This window comes from Dendrobium catenatum, unplaced genomic scaffold, assembly GCF_001605985.2.
Source record: "Dendrobium catenatum unplaced genomic scaffold, ASM160598v2 fragScaff_scaffold_146, whole genome shotgun sequence".
NCBI lineage: Eukaryota > Viridiplantae > Streptophyta > Magnoliopsida > Asparagales > Orchidaceae > Dendrobium > Dendrobium catenatum.
Window position 1 is genome coordinate 450,951 of NW_021318608.1, and position 22,006 is coordinate 472,956.

Sequence of the window (22,006 nt, forward strand, 5' to 3'; positions counted from 1 at the left end):
CTTCCGATGACCCAGTTAGGAGAGTAGAGGTATTAGATTTGACTTATGTTAAGAAAGGTAGAGGCAGACCTAAAAAGTCTTGGTTAGAAAATATTAGGAATAACCTTTCTTTATTAGATTTAAACGAGAATTTGACCTTTAATAGGACACAATGGAGAAAAAAAGTTCATGTAGCCGACCCCACGTAGTGGGATAAAGGCTTGATGTTGTTGTTGTTGTAGAATATATTGTTTATATATGAATTTTATTTATTTTTATTAGGAATAACCTTTCTTTATTAGATTTAAACGAGAATTTGACCTTTAATAGGACACAATGGAGAAAAAAAGTTCATGTAGCCGACCCCACGTAGTGGGATAAAGGCTTGATGTTGTTGTTGTTGTAGAATATATTGTTTATATATGAATTTTATTTATTTTTTAGTCCCAAAATTATATTATTACATAATTAGTACATCGTTATCTTATCATTAAGATATCATTTAAATTTTTTTTAATATTTATTATGTCATCCGGTTCGACATCAGTTGAGCCATTGAACCTTAAACCTCTCTCTTTTTCGATTCTATCTTTAAGTGATTTTGACAACCTTAACAAGAATTGGAAAGATGCCTTGAAAGAAGAGAATGTGCTTGAAAAAAGCACACTTGAGAGATCGTTGAACTATCAAAAGGGAAGAAACTAGTATTATGCAAATTCATTTTTTTAGTAAAATATAGATTATATGTAAGCCTGAAGTGATCGATCTCTTCATAGCAAAAACAACAATACTGAAGGAAAAATGCGGTAGAAATCAGCAAGAAAGGAAGATTATGGGCTAATTCTCTTTGATAAAAGGTACAAGAAATCAATATGTAAATTGATTTACTATTCGAGAGGTAAATTGGCTCTTCACAAATCCTAGGCGCTGCTATGAATAACTCCAAAATAAAACAAAATCACATTATGAAAATAAAGTAACATAATTAGCCCTAAATAAGCTATTCTAATTCCCTGCCAAACTTGATTTCAAATCAGTCATCTTTCATAAATAATTCCCTCCATAATTTGAATTCAAATCAGTCATCTTTCCCTAAATAATCCTTCCTAATCCCCTTCCAAATCTGAACACAAATCAACCTTCTTTCCCTAAATAAACCTTCATAATTTTCTCCCAATCAAATTATCCATCTTTTCCTAAATAAACCTTCATAATTTCCTCACAGTCAAATCAACCATCTTTTCCTAAATAAATATTCTTAATTCCTTCCCAATTTGGTCTTCTATGGTAAGTAATTAATCCTCCTTTGACGCCCCTCTATCCTTGCTAGCCGTCTACCTTAGTGAGGCCTACAGGCTCAGCCAGTCCATCAGATTACTTTTTGTGGCATATCTTTACTCTTTGATATTATGAATATATTACCTATGATTTTTAATATTCCCTTATCATCCCTGAGCCCATGAATTTCTTGAAGGCACTTCCCGAAGTATATGTTAAGGCAATTGAGTATGCTAAAAATGTGAAGCATATATTTTTAGATTTATTGTAGTTATCGAACTCTTTAATTATAATTACTTTTTGTGGTAGATACTTCTTTAAATTTAAATTTCTTACTCATGATTTGTAATATGTATGTATAATCGTAAGATACAAAATCCATATGCCTGATTTTCAAAGTTATATATGGTTGGCATTATCCCACGGTTCTTTATCAAACAACTAATTTTAATACTTCATTGTAATTTAGAATCAAAATGTGCAGGAAAAGATAAATAATAATAAACTTTGTTATAAAAATTGGTGTAGATGTAAAAACTTTGGAAATTTGGGAAAAATATAAAGAAGCCCGTAAGGATTCTAAGAAAGCAATATGTGATGCCAAGATTTTACTTTTAATGATTTATATAATATATTTGATACTAAAGAGGATGAAAGATATATGTATAAGTTTAGCCAAACAAAGAGATAAGAATAGTAAGGATTTAGTTTAAGTGAAATGTATTAAGGATAAAGATAAAAAAGTTATTTTATTAGAGGAGGATATTCAACAAAGATGGATGAGATGTTTTGCTAAGCTTTTCATTGAAGATTGTGAGAATAAGATTGACTTTATTGACCTTAGCATCCTTAATGAAAATAGAGATTTTTATTTTTATCGGCATATTAGTAAAATCAAAGTTAAGGAGGCTTTAAAAAAATGATGTGTGGAAAAGCTGTTGGACTTGATGATATTCCAATAGAGGTGTGGAAATGCTTAGGAGATGAAGGATTTTTTTGGCTTGTTATACTTTTAAATATTATTTTGAAAACTAAAAAGATGCCAAATGAGTGGAGAATGAGTGTGTTGATTCATATTTTTAAGAATAAAGATGATGCAGAAGATTTGTGAATTATAGAAGATTTATGTTAATGTGTCATCATTTAAAACTATTGGAGAGAGTTATGGATGTTCTTACTAGACATTTGCAAGAGATTGTTACCTTGTTGTATGATTTTTGCTTATGATATTCTTCTTGTTGATAAGACGAGAGAGAATTGAAGATAAATTTGAATTATGGAGGTCACATTTATAGTTTAAAGGTTTTTTTTTCCCGAGTAGATCTAAAACCGAATATATGGAGAGTAATTTTAGCAGTAATAGATTCAATGGGGGATGGAGACTTTGGGCAATCAAGTCATTAATAAGAGTGCACATTTTAGATATCTTTGGTCTATTGTTCAGAGTGATAGTAAAATAGTTTGTGATATTATTAGTAAAATTCAATTTGGATGGTTGAAGTGTAGGAATGCATCGGGCTTGTTGTGTGATAGAAAAATCCCCCTCAAATTTAAGGGAAAATACTATAAGATGGTGGTGAGACCTGCAAGGTTTACGGTGCATAATGTTGGCCATTAAAAGAGAAGCATAATATTAAGTTAAGTGTTGCAGAGAATTCAAGGTTTTAAAAGGCGAAATCGGGAATCGAGGTGTTTTTTCTAAGCGAGGCGAGGAGTAAGCCTCGAGGCGGATCGAGGCGTAAGCCTCGAAACGATTAAAATAAATTAATTTAAAATTATAAATAATGACAAAATATAACAAAATATTATGTCAACTATGAATTTGAAGATTTGTTTTAAGATAATATTACTGGAATACAAGATGTAAAATAAACTCAATCCCCTTAGGATCAAGACCCAAAGCAGGCTCATCATCACTTTGATTGTCTTCAGAAGAATCTTCATAATTAATGTCAAAGAAGAGAAGTACCGGGGGCAGTGCCCCCGGAACAAAATTATATTATAAGAGTAATTTTGAAATTCGGCTTGTTGTATATGCTCAATATCGAGCATACCGAGCATGTACTGCTCGGTACTGAGCGTGTACCCTGCTCGGTACTGAGCGTGTACCTGCTCGGTACCGAGCGGTACTGGCTCGGTACCGAGCATGTACTAAGCGGTACCGAGCATGTACTAAGCGGTACCGAGCATGTACTGAGAGGTACGGAGCATGTACTGAGCAAACGAATGAAAGAAAGCCGAATCAGGAGTTATTCAAGCTTTCGTTACTACACGTCCAAGTCAAGGCCACAACACAGCGTACCTGCTCTTCCGACCTAACCGATGCCTGAACGTTTCCTGCACTCACAACTTTGGTTTCGTTTCTTTCCCTGCGTCGTCTTCTTCCGACTTCGTCTCCTACACTCACGGCTTCGTCTCCTTCCCTCGCGGCTTCGTCTCTTTCCCTCACGGATTCGCCTCTAGTTTGCATTTCAATTCTCACAGGAAGCACTAATTCTATACGCGAATACACGAACACGAATCGGCTGCGTTGTATTTACATATATACCGAAGAAAAAATTTTGAGGCGGTGCCTCATACTGCCTCGAGGCGTTACGCTCTAATGCGTACGTCTCGTGCGAAAAAATCGTAGGCTTTGCTGGATGGTTCGAGGTGTAAGCCCCGATACGCATGACCTCCACCTCGACTTGAGGCGCGACTCAATGCGGACGCCTCGTCCGCTTTTTTAATGGTTGGCAGAGATGAGGATGCTTAGGTGGATAAGTGGCTTTACTCTTATAGACAAGATATGAAATGGTCATATACGTGAAAATGTTGGAGTAGCTCCAGTGGAAGCTGAGATTAGAGAGAGTCACCTTAGATAGTTTGGTTACATAAAACGACAGCCTTCTGATGACCCGTTTAGGAGAGTAGATGTATTATATTTGGCTTAGGTTAAGAAAGGTAGATGTAAACCTAAAAAGATTTGGTTATAAATATTAGAAATGACCTTTCTTTTTTAGATTTAAATGAGAATTTGACACTTAACATGATACAATGGAGAAAAAAGATTATATAACTGACCCCACATAAGGATAAAGGCTTGATGTTATTGTTGTATTATTGTCATTTTAATCCTTGTGAGCCTCCTTCGAAGGTGATTATTCCTTTCCTTTTTCTTAAATTATGATGTGCAAATGCATAATACGAATAACTTGGATACTTGCATAATTAGCAAAAATATGTTGGTTGGACAAATTAGATTATTCTGTTTCTATGTTTCAGATGATTATTGGATTTTTTATTTGATAAGCCTAAGTGGCTTTCCGATGTAGAAGTTTTAGAAGGGAAACTGGTATGTTTAGATGTTGGAAAATGAATTTCCCTGTAAGATTACCTCTTAAATGTTCATGGACGTACATCATCCCTATGGTTAGATTAATCATTACACATTTATTCAGTTGTGAATTTTATCTAGTAAAAGATTTTCCTTTATTAATTTTTGAGTTTAGCTGAAGAAAACTAAGGGCGATTCTTAAAACCTTATTTGAGAAGAAACTTAAAAAGCCGATTCAATGTAGCTAAACTACCTTGAACATTTCCGAATTACATTCATTTGAGTTAATAATCATCATTGATCAGCTTGATCACTGATTGACTTTTATGTATTTCTCTTATGCTTATCTTCATAACAACATTGAACATTTTATTAGCACTTAAATGAAATGGAGTTCAAGTATTATAAGAACTAACCTACTCTTTTGGTACACCAAGTTAAAACTAAGTTAAACTTTTCATCTGTAATTTTTTTTTTCAATCATTTTGCTATCCGAGGCATTTTCCATCATTGCGTGATAATTTGGTTCCCCAACATACGACATCAGCCATCTTTGACCACATTTTATGTATTTGAAGGCAATTAGTTTTTGTAGGCTTTGTGCTCTGTTGGGAGTCCTGTTTCTGACATAGAAATTCTTTGATCTGGTAATTTTTGCTTACATTTTATGCGGTCAAAATGTTGTCTTTGGACATTCTGTGAAGTAATGTTCTATCACCCTTTTGGTTTGGATGTAGATCATTAAACCGTAATTGTACTGATATCATCAGGGTATTGAATTAATCTTGTGCAATTCTTTCTGAGCTTACTGACTATGCATATGCTTATGTTCTTAATGACTTTGTGCTTTTTAGTACATGCTTTTCTATTGAGAACTTTCAATTAAAGGGGTAGAGTGAGTATACTATTGAAAATAAGATAATAGAAATATAATTGAGTCTTTTGTTCACCTACAACAAAAGATATGCATGAACTTGAAGTTATGCAAAAAGATTTGTTCAAAGCAAATTTAACACTTCATATAACACTCGGTAAGAAATGAGAATGAGAATTTGTGAAGCTGGCCACAAAAATTTGGTGTACTACTATTCATGATGATGATATGGCGACAATGCTGTAAATGGTCTTTGTTGATTTGCATTCTTCCCTGCAGGTCTAGATCATTATCTTCTCTTGATAAAGTCTACCTTTCAAGGAAAAATGTTGGACAAGGAAAGAAACATGCTTTTCCCTGATCGAAGTGTGAATTTTAGTTCTGGTGGTCCTGTTGCACCTCATTTGCAGAATACTGATTTTACACCTTCCAGTTATTTTATCGGTATGAATAGCCTTGAAGAGACATCGAAGAGTAGAAAATTTATGAATTTGGATGGTAAAAATCATCCAGATGTTTCTACAATACGTACTGGAAATAATCAGTATTATGATAGGAATATTTTTTCTATGCCGCGGCAGCCTGACTTTGAAAATATTAATAAGGGGCTGTTTTCCAATCCAAGACAACCCTACTTTCAACAGAAGGAATCTGCCTTTTTTCATGAAACTTTCAAGAAGGAAGTTTCCAACTTACAAGACATTGATCACATTGCATGTGCCAGACAGTCAGAACCAAGTGGATTCCGTTCAGAATATAACTATGATGTTTTGAGGACTTTCTTGCATGCCCAAGAAAAGCAGCAGCGTGGTGTGATTATTCCTCGTTTACCCGTAGTATTAGAACCTTCTGGTCATGAGGTAGCTTGTCTTGAAAAGGAGAAGCTGAAGAAGAACGATGCTTATACTTCGAAGGATCTTGAAAACAGATATTTGGGGAAACAGGATGAAAACGCCACCGAATATAATAATAGGCCTCTAGTTGAGAGAAGTTTATGTGTTAATGATTGCTTAAATAGTGAAAGGATTACCAAGATTGGTGATGGAATTCCTGCTAACATGGACGAACAGAACAAGCCTACAAATGGCAGAGTATCCCCAGCAATTTCTGAAAAAATCTGGGATGGGTTACTTAAGCTCAACACTTCCACAACTGTGCCTGCGGTTGCCTTCTTCAAGAGGTTTTTGTTTTTAAATTCTCACTGGATTTCTTCTCTTACATATGCTCTATATTATGTTATTTTGCAAAATATATTGTTACTCTTATCTTATGTACAAATAGATGCATAGTCAATTCTACATTATTTATGTCAATCCTCTTTTTGTTCCTCTCATTTTCACAGGGTTTTGATGGTTCGCGTGCTGATTTTAAATCTTAATGTTTAATCCTTAAGAAACTTTTGTGAGATAGAAATAGACCATTGCTAGGCAGGTTACCCTGGAAAGCAAGAAATAATTGATACGTTAAGAGTGTTTTTAACTACCGGTCTTATATTTAATACTCTATTATTTCCGATTTGAATTTTTTTTTGGAGCATCTAGTTTTATTTGTTAGCTTAAAACAGTAATGAAACCTGCATTAGGACAATAATGTATTTTGTCATAAATATAACTTTTGAAAATACTCTTCAATATAAAAAGCTTGACAGAATGAATCACATTAGAACTGTCACTAGGAAAGATAGAAAATCACTGATCATTCAACTTTACTCTCTGGATTTCCTTCATATTGATGATAGAGAAGAATTTCTGAAATTTGTCAAGTGTAGTATTATATTTACATTAAACATAGATCTCATGAATAACAAGGACCGACCAGAGGACTTTCAAGCCCCATGCATATAGCAGCATAGTGCATTCTGGACCCTTTTTTTTAACAAAGATTTACATATGGAGTTGCTATTGCAATTCCTTTTTCTCCAACTTAAGCCTTTGTACAATCTACTGATTCTCCTTTTTTCTCATTAGAAAGTTTGGATGATTTTCACCCTACTTACCTCCATTCCTTATCCTCAGACCAAACTGTTTTATGTCAAGCTCCAATCATTATTCCTTTTCTATCATTCTTCGTGTTCCTTTCCCATTCCCTCCATTTCTCCACTCCATCCTCTTTTTCCATTGTCAATTCTTCTCCTTTCCCCTCTTTTTCCCTTTTTATCTGCCCTTTTTTGAATACTCTGGCTGTGCTGCATAACTCTGCTACGTCTGACTTTTGTATGGGCCTTATTAGCTTGATAAGCATTTTGGAGTAGCCAGATTAGAAAGCTAAACTGCTAAAACAGTAGATATATTTTATATTGTATTTTACGTGATAAAAAATATCCATGACGTAGCTAATGGGACCTTATATTTCTGATGTGGGGCCAACAAACTTTTCAGCAGATCAAGAACTTTTCAGCTCTCCTATGGGGTTCATGACCTCCTTTATCACCTATAGGAGAAGAGACTTTGGGGGATCTCATTGGGAAAGATGTAAGGGGCGTTTATTAAGGGATTTGGACTGATTTGAATTCAAAATAAGGAGATAAGTAGGAAGCTTTATATGAGGGTTAATAGGATTGTTTTATTTTAGCATGTTATGTGCTTTTGCTATAATTTCTTTGGAGTTGTTCCTAGTGGTGCCTAGGGTTTGTGGAAAATCGATCTACCTGTCGAATAGTAAATAAACATCTTTCTTGCTAAATTTTGCCGAGTTTTATCTTGTTCTTGTTGTTTTTGTTGTGTGAAGGACAAATTCCTATCAAATTGGTATCAGAGCACTATTCGGGATCTATGGCGTCGAAAAAAGTGGATGCATTGGAAGAGATACTAGAAGGAGAAGTTGGTCAAATCTAAAATTGAGGAAAGGATTTCATCCATGAGAGGAAGGTTTTCTAACCTAGAGGACATGATGAAAAAAATATTTGAGCTTCACACCCAACCGACAACATCGATGGTGAGGGCATTGGCGGGTGGACAAGGAAGTGGGAGAAACCCCAATATCGGCATAATGAGGGATGATCGAGAGGTAGAAATCTTGGGCGGCATGAAAAATTTGACACATCTTGAACTGATAACTAAGAGGGAAATGGGTGAAGGATATAACATGAGTAGAAATTGGGAGGAAGAAACAAGGAGGGTTGATTTTGAGGAAGATGATATCTATGAAAGGAGGAAGAATGAGAGAGTATAATGGAAAAATCACAACAATTGCTATATGGGAAGACCTGGAGATGGAAGAGGAAGTTGGGGCGGAGGAGATCTGAGAGCAAGAAACTGAAAATGCCTATTTTTTAGGGGGAAGATGCTCATGAGTGGATATATATGATGGAAAGATACTTCGCAGTGAATGGACTGACGGAGGAGGAGAGGCTCACGGCAACAGCTTTATGCTTGGAGGGGAAAGCATTGTCTTGGTATCAGTGGAGAGACATGAGAAATCCAATCCGATCATGGAGAAAGTTCAAATATAGTTTATTAAAGCATTTTCGAACTAGTCGGGAAGGAGACTTCTACGCTCTGGTTCATGAAGGGATAATGATGGGTTATCAGGAGAGTTTTGAGTACTTTTCTAGCTGATTGGGTAGGCTATCTGAGATAGTTTTGGAGGGGAGTTTTGTGAAGGGATTTAAGCTAGAGATCAGGGTTACTATTCGGTTATTTAGGCCATGAGGGTTGGGGGAGGCTATGGAGCTAGCCTAGTTGGTGGAGGACAAAAAATCACTTGAGAGAAGCAGCAAGGGCAGCAATTTGGGAGTTTCAAACTGGACGACGGCTAATTTTTTGCACCAAAGGTACAACCTATGCCCATTCAGAGAGAAGTACCCAAGGATAGGGGATTTGGAGCACAACGCGGGAGAAATTTCAAGCAGCTGACTAAGGCAGAAGTTCGGGAGAAGTGGGCTAGGGGATTGTGTTTTCATTGTGATGAGAAGTTTGTACTGGGTCACTGCTTCAAGGACCGTTCGTTGCAGGTCATTACAGTTTGTGATGAGGAGGATACTATAAAGGAGGAGGCGGTTGAGGAGCATTTACACCTAGATGTGGTGGAGGTTTCCCTAAACTCATTGGTGGCGTTTACCTCAAATCACACCATGAGGGTGACGAGAAAAATAGGAGGAGAATTAGTGGTAGTTCTGCTGGACAGTGGGACGGCCCACAACTTCATCTCCAACCAGGTTGTGGATCGATTGGGGCTGATGCTTGTCGACACGGGCTGTTTTGGGTGATGATGGGAACGAGGAAGATAAGAAGAGTAGAGGCATTTGCCCAGGGTTGATGGTGACATTGCAAGAGATTCAGGTGATTAAGGATTTCCTTTCCTTGGAGTTAGGAGCGCAGATGTAATTTTGGGCATGAAGTGGTTGCAGACATTGGGAGAAACCAAGGTAGACTGGAAAGGATTGATTTGGAATTCATGATGGGAGGGAGGAAGGTGAGGATAAGGGGAATCCTAGTCTGTCCAAAACTAGGGTTTCTCTTAAGACTATGGTGTGGGCAATATAAGGAGCAGGGATGAGATTCTTGGTGGATCTCCAGAGCCTCAAGGAAGGGGGAAGCATAGAGAGAGAGGGGAAAGTTCTAGAGATAATCCAACCATTCCTGCAAAAATTTAGTGAGGTGTTCCAGCTACCTCAGTGCCCCCCTCCCTCCCAAAAGTGAGCATGAGCATGCCATCATCTTGAAGGAGGGGGTATCCCCTTTTAGTATTCGACCTTATTGATACCCACTGGTTCAGAAGGATGAGATTGAGAGATTAATGAGATGTTGGAGGCCCAGATTATTCGTCCAAGTGTAGTCCCTTCTCCAGCCCTGTGTTGCTAGTGAAGAAGAAGGATGGTAGCTAGAGATTTTGTGTAGATTATCTTGCTCTAAATAAGGAAATAGTGTTGAATAAGTTTTCTATACTAGTCATTGATGAGTTATTAGATAAGTTATGTGGAGCAGTGATATTCTCCAAGATTGATATGAAATCAATATATCATCAGATCAGAATGCGGCCCGCTGACATTCACAAGATTGCTTTCAGGACTCATGAAGGTCACTACGAGTTTTTAGTTATGCCTTTTGTGCTTACCAATGCTCTAGCTATCTTCCATTCACTTATGAAAAAGGTATTTCAACCCTACTCCGCAAGTTTGCATTAATTTTCTTCGATAACATTTTAGTGTATAGTTGGTCTGAGGCAGAGCATGTGGAGCAGTTGAGGGTCATGTTAGTAACATTGAATGAGCATCAGTTGTATGGCAATTTGAAGAAGTTTTCTTTTGCTCAACAAAGGGTAGAATATTTGAGACATGTGGTGTCTAAATCAGGAGTAGTTGCAAATCTTTCTTAGATAGTGGCTATGTTAGAGTGGCTCTTACCCAAAATCCTGAAGGAGTTGAGGGGGTTCTTGGGGCTCATCGGGTATTATAGGAAGTTTGTGAGGGGATACAACTCTATAGTATGTCTGTTGACATAGCAATTGAAGAAGGATGGTTCAAATGGGGGGAGGTAGCCACCCAGATATTTGAGCAGCTGAAGAAAGCCGTTACGAGTGTCCCTATGTTAGCACTACCAGATTTCAACTAGCCATTTGTAGTGGAGATTGATGCATCAGGATATGGGTTGGGAAAAGTTTTAATGCAGAGTCAAAGACCCATAGTTTAGTTAGCTAGGGTTGACTGCGAGGGCTAGACTGAAATCAGTATATGAAAGGGAGCTGATGACAATAGTGTTCGCGATATAGAAGTGGAAACCTTACCTGTTGGGCCGACACTTCATAGTCAGGAGCGACTAGAGGAGTATGAAGTTCATATTAGAATAGAGGATGGTGATAGAGGAGCATCAACGATGGCTTTTGAAGTTATTGGTTTATGACTTCGAGATCTAGTACAAGCCCAGGTTGGAAAATAAAGCTGCAGATGATCTCTCTAGGCATAGTGAAGACCCTCAGATTATGGCTCTATTTGTTCCCATGGTGTTGGATTGGGATGCCTTGAAGCGTGAGAGCGAGTAGGATGAGGAGCTGAGTAAGATCAGAGTAGACTTACTGCAGGACAAGGATAACCATACTGGTTACTCCTTGATGGGTCAGAAGTTGCTATACCATGGACGATTTGTGTTATCGAGGATACCACCACATATCCCTCATTTGTTGCAGGAGTTTCATAGCTCAACTATTGGGGTACATTCAAGAGTTCAAAAAACTTATCATAGACTAGAAACAGAGCTATATTGGATGGGTATGCGAAAGGATGTAGAGGAGTTGGTGGCCAGTTATGATGTGTGCCAGAGACCCAAATACTTAGCTATGGCTCTAGGTGGTCTTCTACAGCCTTTAGCATTACCCGAGCAGGTGTGGGAAGAGGTGACTATGGACTTCATCGAAGGACTACTTAGATTAGAAGGGTTAATAGTGATTCTAATAGTGGTAGACAGATTAAGCAAATATACTCACTTCATTCCCTTACGCCACCCATACATGCGGTGTTGGTGGCACCCGTATTCATTAAAAAGGTGGTCTGTTTGCGTGGCATACCCGAGGCCATTGTATCCTATCGGGACATGGTCTTTCTGAGCCACTTATGGAGGGAATTATTCAAGATGCAGAGAATTATCCTAAAGCGAAGTACAACTTATGATCCTCAAACAAACGGCCAGATGGAGGAGGTGAATCGCAGTGTGGAAACTTATCTTTTTTTTATTTGTATCAGATACACCAAAGATGTGGGCCAAGTGGTTAACATGGGCGGAATATTGATACAACACGTCATATTATACAACCCAGACAACACCATATAGAATCCTATATGGGAGGGATCCACCCATCTGATACATTATAGAAATGGCAACACACCAGTGTTATTAGTGGAGCAGTACTTGGGAGAAAGAGATTGGATTTTGGCAAAATTGAAGGAACATTTATGGAGAGCAAAGCAAATCATGAAGTAGACAAATGGAAGCTCTCCCTCTTTACTTTGGGCCCTACGAGGTAGTGGAGTGCATTGGCACAGTAGCATATCGCCTACGGTTGCCACTGATCTCTGCCATCCATTCCGTATTTCATGTATCACAATTGAGACGTGCAATTGGAGCCTACAAACTCTCGTCCAAACTACCGGACACACTGTCAGTGGATATGGAGGTGATATTAGAACCACTGGGGGGTGAAAGGGGATCAGAGAGGTGCTGATCAAGTGGAAGGATTTACCAGAGTATGAGGTAACATGTGAGTCCTACAGTACCATCTAGAAGTAGTTTTCAGCTTTCCACCTTTAGGATAGTGATAAAGTTCTTGCCACAAGCTTTGAAGAAGAGTAACTTATTCAATCATGGTCTTGCTTCCTTGTTTTGTGCTTCCCACATTGACTTAACTTTAGATGATTTGTGTAGCATCCTGAGCTTTTGAGAAGGTTTGCTTGATGACATTCCATATGTCTTTTGCAGTAGATAGAAACATGAAAGTATCATTAATTTCGTGAGTCATGAAATTCCACATCCATGACATGATCATGGAGTTCGATTTATCTCATGCCCAAAAATTAGGATCTTCTTTTTTTGGTTCTACCCTAAAGAGGTGATTCATCTTTCCTTTCTCTTTCAAGTAGGTCTTTACAAATTGAGACTACTTCAAGTAATTCTTTCCATTAAAATGATAGGAATGTTGCATATTATGGAGATCTCCTCTTCCTTGGTGCACCATAGAGTTCTCTATAGGGCTTTGAGATATAGCTTCAGACATTTTGGTGGCAAAGGATAGCGATTAAGTCTATATTATTCATGCCAGCAAGGTGCATGGCAGCAATGAAGGCTGCGTTGGTTGTAAGAGTATTAGCAATAACAAGAGAAGGCCTGCAATGAAGGCTGCTTGCTCTTCTCAGTTTCTTTCTCTTTAGTCTCTGAACGAGAACATCAATGAAGGCCGGTGGTGGAACTCACAAATTATATCTCTTTAATATCTGATACCATATTTAATTCAGAGAATTGTAGAGGGAAAAAACTTAATTTTATTGCTCAAACATGTCCCTATTTATAGTTTTATGCAAGATATCTTAATAAAGAAACAAACAATTATAGAATCATACATAATTGCTTTAATATAATCCTTACTAAATCAGCCCCTCAATATGTAAGGAGACCAGTGCAATCCATGTGAGCCTCCCATGGATCTCCATCCTAGCTGTGGGATCAAAATGCAAGGGACAGTTGAGATTTAACAGTTATCATTTTACTTTTTTATGGATTTGCCTTTGAAATTTTTGTCAAAGTTACTTTTTGTTTGTTGAGATGATACTTTGAGCTCACATATATGACTTTATTTGATATACACTTCTCCTTTTCTCTTGTCTTAAAACTCAATTCTCTATTTTTATGCTAAGACCTCTGAAGCGAAGATCTAGCTTAAAGCCCATCTAAAGCTTCTACAACCTCATTTATACATAATTTGAGAAGGTGGTTTCAAAAATAAATCTATTTCATTTTTTTTAATATTATCTTAAATAACAAATTATTTTAACAAAAAATTGATTCAAATTTTATGTCAAAAATAAATATGTTTTTTGTTATCTTAACAAACCTTCTATATTGAACTTATACTTGTGACTAAGTTATTAAGACAAAATCTAACAAATTTTCCCCATTAACAATATTGTGAAAATAAATATGGATCACTTTTGTGACGCATCTCTTCAAAACGAGTATTCTAAACTCTTGCAGCCCTGTGGGGCTGAATGCTGTGCAAGCTCAATAAGTTTATTTAACTTTTGAATTTAACCTCAATGAGACCTCCATATTACATACTGGCAATACATAAAATGCACTTTTCACTAAATGTTCGTACCTCTAAAATGTCTGCCTCTTCATTTTAAACGTTGTAATAGTACATTCTAGCTTTGAGATAGATTGTGCAACATGAGATTGATTTAGCTAATCTTCTCTAAAAATCTTTCACATAATCTGTCTCCTTTTGTTACGCAGTGTTTCCTACAACTCAGAAATTAAAATATTATTTTATTTGAAATCATAGTGCCTCACCGAAGTTGGAGATATGAAATCATAGTATTTTATGAAGTTGATGGAATTGAAGCATCACCGTTAAAACTTACACCACGTAACAGAGTCCAACATTTTTGCCTTCATGACAAGTTGACACGCAAAACACTTTTTGAAACCTTAAGGATCTGAACATCTCTAGAGAGTCTATATCCTAAATCATTGAGATCACTCAAATATATTACATTCTTCCTTAAATCTGATATATATGTCTTACTCCAACCAGTATCCTAGTCACATAGTGCATCCTGGAACATAGTGCCAAAATTAGTGGTCTTACAAGCCTCATTATTTCCCATGTAGTCGCAACCATTATAACATTACACTCAAGTAAAATAACTCTTTATTAGGGCACATGATATGAACAAGTTGAATCTAGAATCCATTGCTTTGGTTATGTCTTCATTTGTTAACAAAGACGTTGCAGTAGTATCACAATATGCATCATCGTAGTCTTCTCTGAATGGACCCAATCAATATATGGTGAAGAATTGTCAGGTTGAGAGGATGGTTAATGATTAAATTTGTAAATTAAAGATATTTTGAAGGTTTAAACAATATTTCCTTAAGTTGTTTTGTTGGGTTTGATTGTGAATGAGAAGGATATTTTTGAAGTCTTAAGCCGCATTTCCTTGCGTTGTATTGTTGGGTTTGATTGTGCAAGAGAAATCATCTTCTAGTTTGGTTGTTTTTACATATGGTTCAGTGAATTGTCCCCGGACCTTCTAGTCAAGGATGCTATAAACCAAAATTATTTCTTGTATAATGAGTGTAAGTTATAGTTTTTGCATAAAGTTGTACAAGTTGCAACGTTTACGTCTCCTTTGAATGAACCCAACCAATATATGAGGAAAATTTTCACGTTGAGGGTTGGATAGTAATTAAGTTTGAATATAAAGTTTTAATCAGTTTTTATAGAACTGTTCTCTTGGGTTAGATTGTTTAAGAGAAATCACGATCACTTGCGAATTTCATTGAGTTTAGGTATGATTCAGTGAATTTTTCTTAGGAACTTATGTCGTTCTAGTTGAGGATGCTATAAAAAAATATTTGGAAAGAATACAAAAGTCTCAAAAATATTTTTATTCTTGTGTGTGCCCGCTTGGTTGTTTGGCAAATCATATACCTGATAAAAATACAAGAAGATTAATATATATATATATATATATATTTCCACAACGGTATTCTTTGATAGCAATGATTCTTAGTCTTTGATTGATTTACCTGAAATGTTAGTTTAAATAAAAGAAGGCATGTATTCTCAAATTCATTAGCTTAATTAATATAATAAATAATATTTGTGATAATCAAAATCCTAGTTATCTCATTAGACTCATGGAGTCCAACAAATGTACGCTAAATTAATTAACCTCAACTCAGCATGCAGGACAGCTACCCTAAACCCTAAAGACGCTATAAACCGGAAGTATTGCTTTATTAGGAACTTAAATTGCAGTTTATAGGCATTTGCGAATAATATTATGTACTGATCCTATGATCTGTCATTTCTAATTTTCTTCAAAATTAGAAGCCTTTGTTTTATTTTTTATATGATCTGTCATCGGAGTATACTCACATATTTGCATATCATTGTCAAATTATATTTTAGTAATGTTTAGTTCACGAATCTGAATTTAGAGGTTAATTTTTCATGCAATTTGTTTTGAAAATCTGATGGAACCATTGTGCATGAATTTCTGAAAGTTCTGAAGGTTCAACTTGTGAATTGAGGGATGGTCTTGTTACCTGATACTGATATTGTTATACATATTTCTAGCCAAAAGTAAAGTTTGTTCAAGCATAGCTTATATGAAAACGTAATTGAACTATTTTGCAGTCTGATTTCAGAAGGGGTGGGTACTTGATTACCATTAGCATCTTAGGCAAATGAAAGAATGTAGCTTTTCAAAATAGATTAAATTTTTAAAAATACATTCTCGGACTGCATTTTGTTAAGAATGTATTACATTACAAGACGCTGTCCCAATCATTGTTCGCATTACTCTTTATAAATATTTTTGAAACCTTTTTTCTTTTTTTTTTCCTGCATAGCCATGGTAAGCATATTCATTATCTCCAGTATTTTTTGGTATCTGTTAACATCCTTGGTATGACATAATTTTCAAGAAGAGTTTTATCATTTTTTTTAAAATGATAGTTGGGGATTGCATTTGTCAGTATTTCCTGCTTTGCATTACTTTGGCCCTCCTTTATCCCCTATTGTCTCTTTGCCCAAAGAGTGGCTTTACCGTTGATATGTATTTACGATACATTTCTTGGCTTTTCGTGTATAGTCACGGCTAACATATTAAGTTTCTCACTTCCAAAATTTTTGATTCAGTTCCCAGCTTTCTTCTAGCATTTCCCATTTCTATTTCCATTCATTTTAATTTAAGACAAAGTATTCTATATATCCCTTTCACAATAAAACTTATGACTTTATATTTGCTATGGTTTCTACTTTTATCTTCTAGTGTTATATGTAACGCCAGACTATTTATACTTGATAATGAAAAGCAGAAACCAAGATACTTCAAAGGGAAAATCTTTTATATATATGCCCTTTTCAGTAAATTATGGCCGACTCACCATGACTAGCCATGCAATAGGAGTGCTTAATTACAAGTGGTCGTATTAACTTCCAAAGTGGAGCTAGAGCGCATCTTTTATCAAACTGATGGAGCAATTTAATGTCTTCCATGCCAACAGATACCATGATTTCCCATAAATTCTGTTAATTTTTTTTGAAATGATCAACAAGTTTTCAAAACGTTTGATTAATTGGCAAACTACTGCTCATAGAATTTCCTTAAACTTTATTAATGAGCCGTCTAAATTATTTTGTACATGCAACTAGGCATTTTGTAGCTCGACAGAAATGAATTGACTTCTCTCACTACGGATCATGACTAAAAATACACCCAGCCAACTATATATTTCCACATCCGAAGACATCTTATATTCATGTGACTGAGAGCAAATATTTTGATTAATTGAGAAATAAATAGTTCTTTGAGCATTTGCTTCCTACTTTTCTAAACAATAAAAATCACTCTATTCTCTGCGGGGTCTTCATAATGCAGTTCTTGCAAAAATGATCGTAGGATGCTCAGATTGTTATCGTTGTCCAGCATAATTATCATCTCAGCCTTGGCCGGATGCCCAGATTGCCATCACTTAATGTTTTATGAAACTACCTAAATTGTAGGTTTAATATTGCTACTTTAATTATTTTATTTGCAGACCTGTGGCAGTGGGCTATTACTGAAAATATCTAACAAAAACAATAATTTTCATCGATATAAAATATCGTGTTCATTCAATGAGAGAAAGTTAATTTTGATTAGTTAAGAAAAGCACCATTCTTGAAGCACGCCTTTCCTATATTTCAAAGATAACATATCACTCTATTCAGAGGAGTCATCCAATTGCACTGTGCTGCCGAAATGTGAATCCTCCTATTCTGTTAGGAACAAATAAAGAGAAGCCTAAAAATTAAGCTAGCAGAATTATCTTAGCTTTGGCCTAGATTCTTCAATTACCATCTCCTCATGTTGTTTTCAAGAAATCAAAACACGAAAATCTGTTTCTATGCTCAACTTAGCGTTGTTGCCGTTATGTTGCATGCAGAATAATGGTTCTCTTATGGCCCCTGTTGAGAACATAATCTTTCTGCTGTTAGGAAAGCTTCTAAGCTAGTAGTTTCTCTAAATAGGGGCATCTTCTGGGAAACGACTTATCAACAAAACACTTTTTAAGAGCTAATTGTGGCGGACTTTAATATCTTTCTCGCGGGTTAAATATTCTTTCATCCCCTCTTGAAACTGGTACTAAAATCTATCATTACCAGACTGCCATAAAATATGATCGGTTTCAAGAACGATACACGCAGAAAAGTGTTTTCTTTCTCTATGCAGCGTGCAATGTTTAAGTGAAGTGCAACTCGCTAAAATTTTTTATAGCATTCTATGCTTCAGAAATGGCATGGCTAAATAAACACAAATGAAAACATCTATTTTATTACGTCAGCTAAGTGCAGATACTTATGCTTTAACCAGAATCAAGTATAGTAGTTTCCTTAAGCGTGAATGTTGAATAATAGAAGATATACACATTTTTCTTGCCAGAATAAAGACATGAAACAAGCATTTTTTTCTTGCACATTCAACCTGGATCCAAACTAATGCAGCAGAAGGAACAATGTGGTCTAATATTCAGGAATTTTTTTAATTTCAAGTAGTAACTAATATTACGACCTCCCCATAAGTATGGTTTGACTGTTATTAAGAACATATTATGATTCCATATATGCTTGCATCATGAGTATAAAATCACTTCAAATAATATGTACGATTAATATCATAAATGAAGTCATGGAAATAACTTCGATCACGTCTTCTTCATTATACATAAGGAGTTGCATGATAAAAACAATAATATATATATATATACCTAAATCATATTAGGGTTTCATGATCTGTAAGGCTCTATTAATATAATCCTATGGAATCCTTGTAGTAATACATGCAAAGCAATATGATAAAAACTTCATTCAGATGATTCATGCTAATCTTTTCAAACTCCCATACTCGCATGTGAGTTGATTTTCCCGTTTTTTTCAATGATAAATATCATGTAAGAGAAGAAAATCATAGACTCTTAGGTATGAATAAGACATCCTACTTCAGAAGCATCAAAACCCTAAAGGATATCAGCTTCAAGTGCTCTGCTAAAACCCTTCTAAACCATTCCTCTCCATCTCTATTCTCCCAGATTTCTCCTTTCTTCTTTCTTATCTCGCAATTGCTGTAGGAAATGAGACAAGGCAATCTACAAACCTTTAAATACTTGACAGCTACCCCACCAATCTCTAGAACCCTCTAAGCCAAAAAGTCAAGTCGAAGACTCTAATCACCATTCCAATCTGATGCGTGCAAAATTATATAAAAATGCGCTTAATGTACTGCAATGAGCGTACTTCGATATTCTAAAGATGGAAGGTAAAACGGCATAAAAAAACTCCAGAAAATCCAATGGTTCAAGACAACCCATGATATTATATATGCAATTGTAGATCTTACAAGCAAAGATATTGTTTGACAGTGTGGATGGCCTTCAATTGTAAGTATGATTCTAAGATTGTAAAATTCATGATCATTAGATAAATTAAAATGTTATAATCACGCAACATGAAAATAATATCTTAACGTGATCAAAATTTGCATACATTAAACACTAAAAACTCATGAGATGATCAAATATATGCGCATCATTTTAAGAAAAAATCATGTGCATTTTTCTTCATAATGGAAACATAAGTACAATATTGAAATAATATATCATGCACATCATATTAAAAAAATCAAATACATCATTTAAAGAAAATGTTAGATTAATGTAGTGTTGGGTATTACAAGCTAAGACATGAAAAAGTAGAATCCTCGCTATTTATATTGGCATAACACAAGTACAACAACAACATCAAGCATTTATCCCACTACGTGGGGTCGGCTACATGAATCCTTTTTCTCCATTGTGTCCTATTAAAGGTCAAATTCTCATTTAAATCTAATAAAGAAAGGTCATTCCTAATATTTTCTAACCAAGTCTTTTTAGGTCTGCCTCTACCTGTCTTAACATAAGTCAAATCTAATATCTCTACTCTCCTAACCGGGTCATTGGAAGGCCGCCGTTTTATGTGACCAAACCAACTAAGGCGACTCTCTCTAATCTTATCTTCTAGTATGTTATAAAAAATTAAGAAAATGATAGTAGGATTTCTAAGGGTCTAGGGTTTCTTTAATGCAAATCTAGGATGAGATATACAAAAACATGCACAAAAGATGAAAAATTATAGTCTGCCATTTTACTTTAGGCAAATTTAATCCCTTTTTATGATGATGAAGTGTATATAATTTGCTCCAAATGATAATTTAAAATTTGGCAAGAAATTTGAGATCAAACAAAACTATATAACGATTGAGATTAAAAACACAATAAGAAAAATTAGTTTGTAGCAGATTTGACCAAATCACAATTACATATGCAAAGATCAATCACAATGTATGCATATGAAAAAAGAATTAGGATAGAAGTTATCTGAGAATATATGTGCCTCATGTTGGTATAAGGAAAAAGTTACTCATAAATTGTTGTCAATACTTGTGCCACACTTGAATTTACATTTGAGAAGCACATAAAATTTTGAGAGAAAATTTGAAATTTTATTGAGATAGGATGCATGGGACAATAGCCTGGAAAATAAAGTCTATTCCATATTCAAAGTTCTTTCAAGTTCATTAACCAATTAGCCCATTAGGGCTCAAATACAAAATCACAGAAAATCAATGCCTTGCCAAACACCAAACCAGGAATCACAACCAACCCAGCATCTAAATAGCATACACAGCTTTATCGAAACCACAATAACTGAATATCAAGGAATCAAACCAATCCATGGATGGGAGAGTTACAATGATTAAAATAAAAACCAACAAAGATATCAGAGTAAATATTGTTCGTGATAGGGATTATCATTGGCATGTTTAAACCAAAATAAACTAATATAAAAATAAACCTATGAAATATAAACAACTAATTAAGCCAATGTTGAAACATTGCTCAAATAATCAAATTGTTTGTCTCAATGCACATGATTTACATTTTTGACAAGTATAAATTTCAATATTTCTTACAAAAGAACAAATCGGAAGTTGAGAAGAGTTGAACAATATATAATTAGGAGCAAAAACTAGAACGCATGTGTAATTTTTTTTCCTCTAAGATTGAAGCATATTATTTTGATATAGAGACTGTAGGGTGTTTTTTTTCTTTTGGTATTGAAATTTGTATGTTTTTTTAGTGCTTCTAACAACATTTTCTTAAATGCTATGATGCATTTGATAGATTATGTTCACTATTATATGTACTTGTAATAAGGTTAAGGACCATTTTTGTTTATTTTCTAGCATATCGAAATATTTTCTTGAGTAATTTCGTTCTAGCCGAGATAAAAATCCCTCTATTTAAAAGAAGAGAAATATTACAATGTTACAAAGGAAGAAAAAAAGTAAGAATTAGGATAAAATCAAGAAACAAGTTCAATAGTTGCACAAAATAATTCTAAGTAGCTTACCTGGAAGTTTCAGCTCTAATTTTCTTTTTGTTTATAAGAGTTGCTGATGTGAAACAAACAAGAGTTACTTAAGAAATTAAAGAGAGCAAATTAACAAAGTAATTCCAAAATAAAGTTATTACTTATAACAAAGATTGGACCTCGGAGTTCCTAGTCTTTAACTTGCTTTAGGCAAAGAAGAGCGAAGTCAATTAACCAAACAATTCAAGAAAACGCAAAGAGTACTTGTAAAGCTACGACGATAAACAAGAATCCATGATTTAATAAGGAAAACTTTCACCTTTGGAGCCCATACGCTCAAATAGTCTAGGCTTTAGCGGAAGAAGAGTCTCCACATTAGAATCGAGGTCACTCCTAAGAAGAAGGAACCTAGGATCGTCGTTCTTGGATAGGTGGCCGGAGTGGTGGAG

At 35.3% G+C, this 22,006-nt stretch overlaps 1 protein-coding gene across 2 annotated transcripts in view; it reads left to right on the top strand.

The window, feature by feature from the left end:
- LOC110114349 overlaps nucleotides 1-22,006 on the top strand; it is a 66,334-nt gene that overhangs the window by 7,942 nt on the left and 36,386 nt on the right. For both annotated transcript variants that reach the window (XM_020847200.2, XM_020847201.2), the window contains exon 2: nucleotides 5,727-6,627. In XM_020847200.2, the coding sequence (XP_020702859.1) occupies nucleotides 5,727-6,627 (901 nt within the window). The remainder of the gene's footprint in view (nucleotides 1-5,726; nucleotides 6,628-22,006) is intronic.